The 12544-nt window shown below is 41.2% G+C and overlaps 1 protein-coding gene across 18 annotated transcripts in view; it reads left to right on the top strand.

The window, feature by feature from the left end:
• SVIL (supervillin) overlaps positions 1 to 12544 on the top strand; it is a 204768-nt gene that overhangs the window by 167131 nt on the left and 25093 nt on the right. For 12 of the 18 annotated variants that reach the window (XM_034760157.1, XM_034760145.1, XM_034760143.1 and 9 more), the window contains 4 exons: positions 4747 to 4897; positions 10810 to 10899; positions 10993 to 11079; positions 12261 to 12438. In XM_034760157.1, the coding sequence (XP_034616048.1) occupies positions 4747 to 4897; positions 10810 to 10899; positions 10993 to 11079; positions 12261 to 12438 (506 nt within the window). The remainder of the gene's footprint in view (positions 1 to 4746; positions 4898 to 10809; positions 10900 to 10992; positions 11080 to 12260; positions 12439 to 12544) is intronic. The other 6 variants (XM_034760159.1, XM_034760156.1, XM_034760151.1 and 3 more) reach the window with 1 other exon arrangement.

The following is a 12544-nucleotide window of genomic DNA, read 5'->3' as shown; positions in this document are numbered from 1 at the left end:
CACCAGGCTGTTTTTAACCAAAGAAGTCGTCTTCCATGCCTGGAATTGTCTTATTTGGGCCTCTAAAAACATTAATTCCCAATTATGGTTCACATTTTTATGTTTAAATATTTCCTCCCACTCATATAATAGTTTTCAGCTTTGGGAAACTGGCTTTTTTTTTTTTTTTTAAGATTGTGTGTGTGTATATATTACTGGTTGATACTATATTCTGTTTGCAGATAGTATATAAAATCAGATCATGAACACTTTCATATGTGTAACCAACAGTTTTTAGTTCAATAATCAATTAAACTTTCTCCATCAGAATGAGGTTGAATATGGAATTACCCCAAGTTGGTTGCAATATTTCTTGTGTTGGAAAATTATCAACTATAATTTTAGAAACTCCAAAGATATTTGACCAGAGGAAAAATGAAACCTCCAACATATGTCCCCCAGGTTGAAATCCCCAATGACATTTTTCTTTCTACACATTATGGATAAACGTTTAAGGAGGTGCTTATCCTGGTCCCTTGTCTGATGTGGTAGTCTAAACTCACCACTACCCACCTCTTGAAGTTTGTCAGTACACTGATCCATAAGCATTCCTGTTTCTGCCCTTCTGAATTTTCAGTAGCCAAGAAGCACAGGTGCAATCCTTCAGCCAAAATTAAATCACTTGGGGGTTTTTTGTGTTTTTTTCCAAAAAGCCACTTGATTTTTTCCCACATAAATAAGGTTGTGTTAATGCCAGAGTTCTTGCCAAAATATAACTTCAGTATTCACTTTGCATATAAAATCCCCCTTGTGGTTTCAGTAGGATCACTATTCATTTCCTGTCCAGATCTCCTATGGAATGTTGCTGTGATCTAGGAAACCAACAATTCACTCCAGAGGTAGCTGCACTTCCTGTGGGGGATGAAATGTTTCTTATAGTTTGTAAAGTATACTGGCCTCTCCCGCAGCGGCAGCTGTCTGAAACAGAGCATTTGCACAGTGAGTGAAATGGTGCTCTGCAGCACAATCAACGTATGGAGACAAAATGGCATCCTCCATGAAGCATGACCTCGCAAGCACTATACGGGATATGTCATGCCATGCACGGGATACAATGTTGTAGAGACGGTCTTCCGCCAGCACACGCAGTAAAGAACAGCACTTCAGTGTAGTAGCAGAAGGTGAAGGAAGATAGCTGGTGAGCTGCAGCAGCAGGAGAGTAAAGGTAGCCGTAAACGGCCCTTCCTCCGATACCCACACCTAGAGCCCGGTCTCCTGTAGCACTCAGTCTCAGATAGTGAGGACTGACCAGTTTCTCTCAAGTGGAAGGGAGCAAGTAACTGTAATGGCTTCTAGCAATAAAAGAAAAGTGAATGCAGAAAACGAAGCATTTCAAGGTAAATGGGAAGAAGACAACTTGTTCATTGAATGTAATGGATAACCACAATGTCTCATGCACTTGAAAGTGATAGCTGTGTTGAAGGAGTACAATATCAGTTGACATTACAACACACTTCACAAGGCAAAATGTGAGTACCCTGGAGAGTCACTTGCCGCTCTAGTTAAGGACTTGAAAAGCAAACTTCAAAAGCAGAGAAACATACTGATGAAACCTGCAGCTGTACTAACTTCAAGTCTGGCTGCCTCTTACGAGGTGTGCCTTGAGCTAGTGAAATCTAAAAAGCTTTTTAAGGATGGTGATGTGGTAAAAATGTATGCTATCAAGCTGGCTCATCCATTGGGAATGGAAAAATGACAAAGAATTTTGAGTGTCATTGCCTCAGCAAACTGTAGCTAGGAGAGTAAATGACATGAATGATCCTGTGTCCTCAAAATTGAAGACAGTTGGTGAAAATTGTAAGTGCTTTTCATTAGATTAGCTCTAGACAAGAGTACTGACGTCGGTGATACCAGACAGTTATTGCTTTTCATCTGAAGCATTGATGAAGATTTCTTCATGCATTAATAGTTACTGGAGCTAGTTCCAAACAAGTGCAGTACAAAGGGGGCAGATATTTACTTGTTTCTGCTATGAGCAAATATGGTGGCTTCCAACAGTGCTGCTGTGTTGTCACAGATACTGCCAGTTGTGGCTTGTGCACTAAAAGTGGATTTGTAGGTTTGCTGAGAGAAAATGGAATTGGAAATGAAGGCAGTTTGTGGGAAATCTGTTAAAATTAGTGGTGTGATGACCAGTGTAATACAAACAGTCAACATCATCCATGGAGGAAACAGAGCACACAGGCACAAGAAATGTATCTGCTTCCTTGAGGAGTTGAATTCAGAATGTGGGATTTGCATCTCCGGTCACAAGTTCAGTGGTTGAATGGGGGGCAGTACCTGCAACATTTTTTTTCACTCAGAAAGGAGATTCTTGCTGTTCTGAAAGAAGAAAATGTAAGCAACGCTGCCCAGTGTCAAGAGTAGTTGGAAGACTGAGCATTTCTATGCTCACTGGCCTTCTTAACAGATGTAACCAGCTCATCTCAATTCACTCAGTCTTTGGCAGCAAGGTAGAGATCAGAATATTTCTACACTTTTATGGGCCATTTTTCCACAGAAAACTTGGACTCTTCAGAGGAATGGCATCACCCATTTTCCATCACGCAAGGATCTCTCAACTGAGACTGTTGTTGCTGGTTTTCGCAGCTTCTTGACAATTATATTGGCTATCTCAGCAGAGTTCAGCACCAGATTTGCAGATTTTGAGTCTGAGATCCAGCATTCAACTGTTCAGCAATCCAGTGGAGGTACCAGTTGAGCAGCAACCACAAGATCTTTACCTACAGCTGTGTGAACGGCAGATTTATCCTTGGTTTCTTTCAAAGAAGAATGGAGTATATGAAAACTTCTGGAAACTTGTCCCTAGTTCAAAGGCTTCTTGTGCTGAAGCTGTGCTCAATATTGGGAAGCACAGACATTTGCAAAAGCACATTCTGTCATGAAATAACATGTGAAGTCAAAACATCGCAAGATGTTGGAGAGTGACACCCTTGCTGCTGTCTCTGGCTTGCCACTAAGACTATTGATAGTGACATTGGAACTGTAGTGCAAGGGGAAAAAAATTCCTCAGTGTTCTCACTGAGATGTGCTATTCTCTGATAGATTCATTTTATTTTAATGTTTTTCTATGGCTAAAATAAATCATGACCTTAATAAAAATCTGATTCTAAACTCTGGAATTATATTTTTGTATGTGACCCACCAAGGTGCCCCAAAACTAGCATCTGGCCCACAACATTGAAAAGATTGGACCACACTCTGAATATTTTATCTAAGTTGTCATATTTCTTGATGTCAAAATGTCTGGCTGCCCAGCCAGTTAACATTTCTATTGAACTCCAAACAAACATAATTGTGCAGAGGTCTGTGGAAGAGGCACAAACAGCTGGGGAAAGAGGGAACTTCCAATCCTTGTGTTAGCTGCTTCTTATTCTGTAATTCCTCTTGCTACTGGTGGATGATTCTTTATCTTTTCAGATAAATTCTTAGTTACATTGAATTCCTTCCCTGTCTACCTGCCTCTATAGTCACGCTCCTGGTCCCTTAAAAGTATTGAACTGTGTTTAATTCATTCAGTATTGTCAACTCAAGCATTCAAAAATCATGAGTCAGGCTCTTTTTTAAAACATGATTTTTTTTTAAAGATATAGATATAGCTATATAAATTGGGTCTTTCTATTTTCTTTCTGGTTTCAGAGCCTGTAGGGTGCATTCATTTCAAGTTTTCAAGCTTTTCTCTGTAATTGTGAGGGCTAGAAAAAAAAATTAAATGAAAGCTGATGTTCTCATGCCATTGTTTGATTACAGCAGCTGGGTTTCTAAGAAAAGCACCAAATAGCTTAAGAGTTGCAATAAAATTGATGGTTGGCAATGCTGTTCTTTGGTGTGTCCTGTTCATGATTTCTATATAACACAAATCCAAAAAATGTTAGCTTCTTTTTAAGGTAACTGATTTGTAGAAACTGAACTGATTCTCTGATCTGACTCAGCTAAGAGGAGGGAGAAATTTATGGTGGCTTTTTTTCCTACTTAATGTACCTTCTTCCCCAGTTTCCTGTATGGATGGAGGGCACTGAAATAGTTCCTGCTCATAACTGTTTCTAATCACTGACGCTATTGAATGTCTCTCTTAAAGCAAACTGGCAAAAGCTCCATGTGGGTGAGACAAAAGGCATTTGAATGATCACAGAATAAAATTATTCAAAAAGAACAAGCTGGCGCAGATCCCAAAGTGATCAGCCTTTAGAGACAAGGCTGCTAAGCCGGTTTGGAGAATGTACAGCTAGAGACTGAATTAAAAATCATTAAACTCGGAGGTTAAAAATTCTATTTATAATCCACTATGCTACTTAGGAATTCCTATGTGGAAGCTTCTCACAGAAATCAGTCAAACAGATTACCAGAAAATATCTCAGCAGTACAATAATTTAGAAAATTTAAATCACCTAAAGTTTTAACATTATTAATCAATTTGTTTATTTTTATTAAAGCTAGGCTAATTGCAGTGAGTGAATGATGTCAATTTCCTGAACCAAGATATGCCATTGACTGAAATTTCATCTTACTACTGTAATAGGATAGCAAAACTATAAAGCTTTTTAAGGTGCAGGGTCCTTGAGCTGTAGCATCTATGGATGTCCCTTTGTAACATGTATCGCTTTTCTCTCAATTTAAAGGATAGTGGTTGAAATGTTTCTCCTGTTCATTGTTACGTATTGCAGAGTTTACAGCAGTTAAACTCTATTTCTTCATTTCTCAAAAAAGCAGAAAGTGGCAGATAGCCATGAGAGTCAAATGAGTATTGAAGAAAGAAAACACCTGATTACTGTTCGGGAAGAAGCCTGGAAGACAAAGGGTAAAGGAGCAGCCAATGACTCTACCCAATTCACTGTAGCTGGCCGAATGGTAAAAAAAGGTCTGTAAAGAAATCATCCACATATAAATAAGCCACTGCTTCTCTATCTGGTCAAAATAAAGGGCTAATCTTAAACAGAAATGGTATTCGTGTTTAGCAAGAGAGGACTGTTTAGCTTCAGCTAAATGTCATTGTGCTGTTTGTTGTAACTTCCAGTGAGTGCTTCTGTTGGTCATTTTGTCCTGCATTGTTTGCAGTTGCATCCAGTTATTATGAAGCTCAATAGTAAATTGTTTGTACACTCATACTAATGTTCAATTTTTGTCCCCAGTCCTACCCAGAGGGCACAATTGGATTTCCCTTTATTACATAGCACTTCAATTGTCAAATGAGAGTTCTGTCTCATTAAGAATTGAGAGAGTTAGCTATTGACCTGTAACTGGCTTCTTTTTGCAAGAATCTCTCAAAATATTTAGCAAATGTATATCTACTGATTTTTTTTTTTTAAATGAGTTGTATTTAGGCTATGAAACAGAATTCACCAGTAACTTTACTGTTATGCTGGTATCCTTGAGATACCATAATCAGCTGAAGGATTTACATCAGATTTTCTGCACAGAACAAATAATTGGGGGTATCTTAGCATCATAGAATCAGCCAACCACAAAACCCTTGTTTTTGATCCTAAATTGCATAGGGATCTGTACAGATTGTCCATGTAAAGGTCAAAATATCAAGAAAGGCTCACCCTCTTTAGTCAGTGGACCTAGAAAGGTAGTCACTGGTGTCAATAGATGCTGGTCCGTGCCACGCTAACTTTCTGCCGTCCTCGCTATGTTGTGTGACCAGGGCCAGAAATATCACTCTTATTAGCATTCCTGTGTGTCACCATATTACAGAGCGGGCCACATCGCAATAGAAAATAGAACTGATCTCCGGGACAGAGCTGGGCGTATAACTGATTTTTTTTGTTTGTTTGTTTTTTATTGGCAGTTCTGAAAAATCAACACACTCAGGTTTCGGTCAAATGAAAACTTTGTTTGACCCGAAAGGAAACATTTTGTTTCTGTTTGTGGGAAGTTTTGTAATGTAAAAGTAAAGGAGGGATTTGGACTTGGCATTCCCATGTTTCGGGAGAGTGCCCTTACCACTGTGCTATAGGCTCATCTAGCATGGGTCTGTGGCAAAGTTGCTACTCTGGTACATCCCCCTCCTGCCTAGCTGTGGCACCTTGTACTTCAGTTTTCCCCTACTGTCCTTTAGCCTACTCAATCTGTAGAAGTCTCCTGGCCCTCGGCCGAACTACTTCATAGAGTCCTGCCCCTTCCAGGGCCCCACAGGGGTCCAGCCCAGGCCTGTGCATCTACACAGCAATTCTAGTCCTGCAACCCAAGCCTGAGTCAGCTGGTATGTCTACACAGGGATTAAAAGCCCCATGGCACAACTGTGGCTAGTCTGGGTCAGCGAGCTTCAGGTGCGGGACTAAAAACTGTTGTGTAGATGTTCAGGCTTGGGCTGGACCCTGAGCTATGGGACCCTGTGAAGATAAGAGGATCCTAGAGCTTGGGCTCCAGCCCAAGCCTGAACGTCTACGCAGCAATTTTTAGTCCCGCAGCCTGAGCTCCGTGAGCCTGAGTCAGCTGACCTGGACCAGCGGGTTTTTGTATCCCTTTAACAAAAGTCCAGGAGAAATACTCAAAACGATGGAATATTCAGCCCACTTGGGCTCAGCAGGCCACCTCTTCCTGCAGGCATGCCTTGGCCACTGTAACTTGTCCCTACGCCTAGTCCCATTCTCCTGTGCCCCCAGAGGCTAGTAGGCTCTTCCCTTTTTTCAGGGGTTCAAGCAGGCTTTCACTCTTCAGGGTTCCAGCTCACCTTGGGGGTAGTCTGTATGCTCTTTTCCCGTCTCTGCTTCCCAGCCTCCTTTCAGGCTCTTTGCCAGAAAATAGGCACTTCCCCCTCCAGCTGGACTCACCCAGCTCTTTATGAGAATCCCCTGGTGGGTCCAATAAATAGGTTGAGCCACCTGTTCTCCAGTCAACCTGATCTGTCACAGGCTGGACCATTAAGGGCCAGCCAGCCTGTGTTGGTGTCACTCTCAGGCTAGGTCTACACTACGGGGGCGTGGGTCGACCTAAGATATGCAACTTCTGCTACGTGAATAGCGTATTTTAGGTCGACTTACCTGGCGGTGAGGACAGCGGCGAGTCGACCGCTGCCGCTCCGCTGTCGACTCCGCTTCCGCCTCTTGCCACGGTGCATTTCCGGAGTCGATGGCAGAGCGATCAGGGATCGATTTTTATCGCGTCTTCGCTAGACGCGATAAGTCAATCACCAATAGATCGATTGCTACCCACCGATCCGGCGGGTAGTGAAGACGTGGCCTTAGTCTCTCTTGTTGAAGCAGTTCTGTTTGGTATAAAGGACTTGAATAGTCACCTAGCCAGAAAACGTGAGTGACCCTTAGGCTGGAGGTTAGGGTTCTCATCTGGGAGGTGGGAGACCTGCTCCACATCAGACAGAGCGGGGAATTGAACCAAGGTCTCGTACATCCCTGGTGAGTGCCCTAATGCCTGGGCTAAACGTTATTGTTGGTTTTTTGCTCACTGGAGCAGCCAGAGGAACCTCTTCATCTCTATGCCAAAAATGTAACTGACAGCAAAACTATGGAGTACTCTCACAATGCAGGGTTGGAAGGTTCCACCTGTTGATGATGGGGTGCAACCTCCAAACTTCTCTAGCTTTGGACATAATTGTCCAGTCCTGCACTAGGGACTTTAGGTCCAAAAGTAAAATACTGCATGATGGTATCTTTAAAAAATAAAACGCACAGTAGATTCCTTGTGTAGACAACTCAAGTTTCATTTAGACTATGTTAATTTTAAAAATAACTGAATTACATGGGATCATTTCAAACTTCCTGAAATCTTTAGATTCATTTGAACCAGGAGATAAAATGATATTCCTTCTTTCCACTAGGGTCTAAGATTGAAAATGATAATTCCTTGATTCATAGAATTAGTGCTTTAATGACATGACAGATGGTTTTCAACACACAATGGCAAAGGCAAACTGTCACACTGAAGAGCTGCTAGAAGACCAGAATAAGATTTCTAATATTTTCATATTTCTGTTTCAATTATGGCATGGACAGTAATTTGTAGGGTCAAACTCAAAGTTCTGCCCTTAGTCTTAAAAAGTGCTAATTTCATAAGCCAGAAGGGGCCATTATTATGATCATCTAGTCTGACCTTTTGCATCACACAAGCTGTAAAATTTCACCAAGTAGTTCCTGCACCATACCCAGAACTTTTAGCAGGGCTGAAATCATGAAGGTCAGATATAATCACAGAATCCGTCACCAACTCATAGCATTAGTTATATCCATAGTACGCTTAACAAACCAGGAAAATTATTTTAGTAGCAGCATTCTATATGTATTTAAGGGGGAAAGTTGTAAACATCAAGGCCAGAGAGAAGGTTGCAAGCCTCAAGCGGGGAGAGAATTAGGGCCTGAACAAGACTTTAGTGAGCAGGAGTAGAAAGGAAAAGTCAGGTCCTGGAGATGTAGATATAGGTAGGTGTCAACCAAATTTGCAGCTGTGAAAATTGCATCACAAACCGTGAAATCTGGTCTTTTTTGTACTTTTATACTATAGGGTAAAAGTACACAGTGTTTCTCAAACTATGGAATACAACCCAAAAGGGGATCAGAAGTCCACTGTGGGAGGGGGGGTCACAGGATTCCCACCCCTACCTCTGAGCTACCCTCACAGCTGAGCGGCCAGCAGCCACCAGCCTTCACAGCCAGGAAGAGGGCCAGCAGCTGCCGCTCTCAGCTGTGCCTTCAGAGGTGGGCCGCCGGAGAGCAGCAGCCACAGGCCGGCTGCCCAGCTCCAAAGGTGGCATTGCCACCAGCAGCACCACGTAAGCAAGGGTGGCACGGTATGGTATTGCCATCCCTACTTCTGCACTGCTGCTGCTGGCAGCTGCACTGTCCCCAGGATCTGGGCACCCGGCCAGCCGCCACCACTCTCCAGCTGTTATAAAGGAGGTACCACCGCCTCCCCCTGTTTTATGAAGGGTGCCTAAGACACCTTCTCTCCCCCCTCTACTCCCCCCCCAAAAAAAAATTTTTTTGGCTGAAACTATTCAGCAAATTTGTGTCAAATTTGTAAATTGTTTCAGCTCAACCAAAACTGCATTTTTTTTGCTGAATAAACTATTCTTCTGAAAAATTTCACCCAGCCCTTCTCATTGGCCATTTCCTTGTCCTATTTGTGATCTCCCAGACCTTCTCCACACACCCTACCATCTGTGATTGTGTAACATCCTTGTGGGAACTGCATTAGGTGTTTAACGGAGAAGTAACATTAGGAAAATATTTATTTCTAGCTGCTGGTAATCGGAGAGCCAGTGCCATATGAACTACCATTTCTCTGTGGACTTTCAGCAAATGCTCAGTGGGCCACAGATTGAAGGCTGAGAGCGTGAGCCAAACATCCCTAAGTGCTTGAGGCTAGCAGTTGCTCTTTAAAAACAAAACCAAAAAAACAGAGAAAAAAATTGCGGGGGAGGGGGAACTGCTCAGTTGCTGTGGATGTTAGTGTTGTGGAGAAAGCTGGAGAGCCACTGACATTTGTACTGGTTAGAAGTAGTCTGGGCTGGATTTTATTTACATATATGCACCATTTATGTCTTGCCTAGATGAAGGAATTATCAAAGATCGGATTTAAATTAAATGGCAAGGTAAAAACGCAAGAAAACATACAAAATTAAATCACTGTTTTTTTCCCTTCAGTCTTAATCACTTTGTGGTTGAAGATTCTTGTGTCTCCAAATTGGCAAATGAACGTTTATCACCCTCAGGAGCTCCTCTCTGCACTGATTTGTTCATCCAGCAGCAGGGGGAGTTGTGTGATCAGTCCAGGCACTCTCTCACCTATACTCCATTGGCCAAAGGCTTTACCGGCTACTTTAAAATCTGCCCCTAGCTCAGGCCTCGTTAATTAGTAGCAAAATAGGTCTTCATTAATAAGCTGCCCAATTGTGTTCTATATTCACTTCAGTGTTTTGGTAATTACTGCATGCTAGGGCTTGCTCCAGGGTGATGTCTTTCATATAAAGATAATGAAAAGAGTTGTTAAACTGATGCAGCTTCAATTTATGTTATCTGAGGAAAACAGTAAAGTTTCCAAAACAAGACTTAAACCTGAGTTCCTCAGTAATTAACAGCCAGTTACTACATGGAAAAATAGTCATTACATTTTTAAAAGGTATAAAGATTTTTCTTCTTCACTGTGTAAGCTAAGGAGTGAGGGATACAATTCAGCGTTGTGATATACTATCCCAACTAATGTGGCGAACCTTAATCCCAAATAGTATCACTTCTTACTGAATCTCCATATGTTCATTTAAAAAAAAAGTTCTACATTTATGTACTGAGTTTAATTTGTTCTGGTCAGACTTGTGCTAGTTATTAAAGTGCATATTGAATTGGGACTGGGGCTTGAAATATACAGGATGCAGTTCCTGAATCTGCGTCTACTGCTTTGCTTCCCCTGTAACTCCTGTCTCCACACTTGCATATGAAAGCCCCAGAGCCCCGTGGACTTCGGCTGCTGGTGGGAATGGGGAAGGGAATTGTCTTGACAATTCAAGCCTTTCTTTTTGCTACCTTGCTTAGTAGATGTGTGAAGATTATTTCCATAGATTATGTTCTGAGCAAGAGCTCAGTAGATTCCCTGCAAATCATTTATTTTGCTCAAAAACATTACAAGTGTCTGAGTGATATGCAAAATGGTACATACAATCCAAACCATATAAATTTTAAAATAAGCACAAAGGGTTGTTTTAATAGAAAACCCATTTCCCACACTAGGTTACTTTAACAGGCATTAGTTTGCAATAATAAAGCCTCCTAGTTTACAATGGATGTGGCATTCTGAAAGACTCTGCTTATTCTGCAGGCTTGGCATCACCTACTGCCATAACTCCAGTGGCATCCCCTTTCTGTAACAGGCTGAAGTCTACCACTCCAGTTTCAAAGCCTCTGGAAGGTAGGTAATCAAAAATAGCTGAAACTTATGATGAAGCTTTTATACGTGCTTTAATCACACTGTAACTATTTTTAATATTTTCATTTTGCTTAGAAATAGAAGCCAGGCCTGATATGCAATTAGAATCAGACATGAAGCTAGACAAGCTGGAAACATTCTTGGGAAGGCTGAATAACAAAGGTAAGTAAGAGTAATTTAAGAATGTAATAGACTCTCTACCTGATTTTTCAAATCAGTTAATGTATTTTAGTTACAGTACCTGGTAGCAGAACTTTGTGTACTTGTATTGTTCATTTCACCAAGACCATAGCAAAGGTTGTACACTTTTTTCATGATTCGGTCTTTGCAAAATTTTGTTAGTCACCACCTTCTATTTGTTTTGTAGACAACAAAAAGTCTTTTTTAAAATAGTAATTCTTTTTTTGTACTGTCTCATCCCCACACACACACCCCACATCCTTTCCCCATTACATTCTTGCTTCTAGTTAGTGCTTAATTTGTAATGAAAGACATGCCAAGGCTCAAGCAATTTTTTTACATTCATAACTGATACAATAAGCCCAGAGGTGCCGGGGCTATGAATTGCCAAGTTTAGAGGTGCCAAGGCTCAGCCCTGGCAAACCCTGGCACAAATTTTAGAACTGCTTCTAGCAAATTATCCAGATAACATTATAAAATCGTATTGCCACTTCGGACTTTGCATAAGAACCTATCATTACTTATGATAATCTGGCTTCCAATGCTGGTTCATTGTTTTAATCTTACTAATACCAAACCAGTGCATTGGTCATCTTCCCCACCCTCTTCACTGAAGTAATTTTTAAAAATCTTTTTATAGTGTCTTTTTATAATTCACTTTATAACTTGGTGTCTTTGATTATAAACTAAGTTGTCCGCACATCTAGACATTTCAAGTTTTCCCATCTTTGTTTTGGGACCAAGACCTTATTCTCATATTTGGCATTTTGTCAAGCATGTCAGAAATAAATAAGAGTGTTTAGTGTTCACTGGAGGAGGTTAAAATGAGCAATTTAATGTGATGAGGCACTAAAATAAGATCTGGATTGTGCCACTCTTATTAACCCTGAGTAGTGTCTTTCCCTACAAGTAACCCTGATACATTACTTTAGGTGAGGATGGCAGAATTTGGCCTTCATTCTTTAGTGTAGGAAATCCATGCTACTGAGCACCACAGGCCCTGCACGTATCACCGTTGTGTCAAGCTATCTCATCTTAGGCTAGGTTTTAAATTTCATTTAAAAAAAAAATGCACAGAAAAACAAAAGACTGCCACACACAACTTTAAGGTCAGAAACCCAGCATAGTATTTAAGAGAATCTTTCTTTTATCTGTATCTGCAGTTGGTGGGATGCAAGAAACCGTGCTAACGGTCACAGGAAAATCGGTGAAAGAGGTGATGAAGCTGGACGATGATGAAACCTTTTCCAAATTTTACCGTCACATGGATTGCCCAACTTCCACAGTGCCTTTGGAGCTTGATGAGGACTTTGATGCCATCTTTGATCCTTATGCACCAAAGTGAGCTCCTTCTCTTTCGCTGTTCTGAATGAATAAATATAAATTTTTCCATGATGTTTTACAAATGGCCATTGGTCTCCCCTTTTTACCGTTCCCCTCCCCTCCC

The sequence above is a fragment of the Trachemys scripta genome, chromosome 2 (assembly GCF_013100865.1).
Source record: "Trachemys scripta elegans isolate TJP31775 chromosome 2, CAS_Tse_1.0, whole genome shotgun sequence".
Classification (NCBI taxonomy): Eukaryota; Metazoa; Chordata; order Testudines; family Emydidae; genus Trachemys; species Trachemys scripta.
The sequence above is the reverse complement of the archived record's forward strand: the minus strand, read 5'-3'. Positions and strand labels throughout refer to the sequence as shown.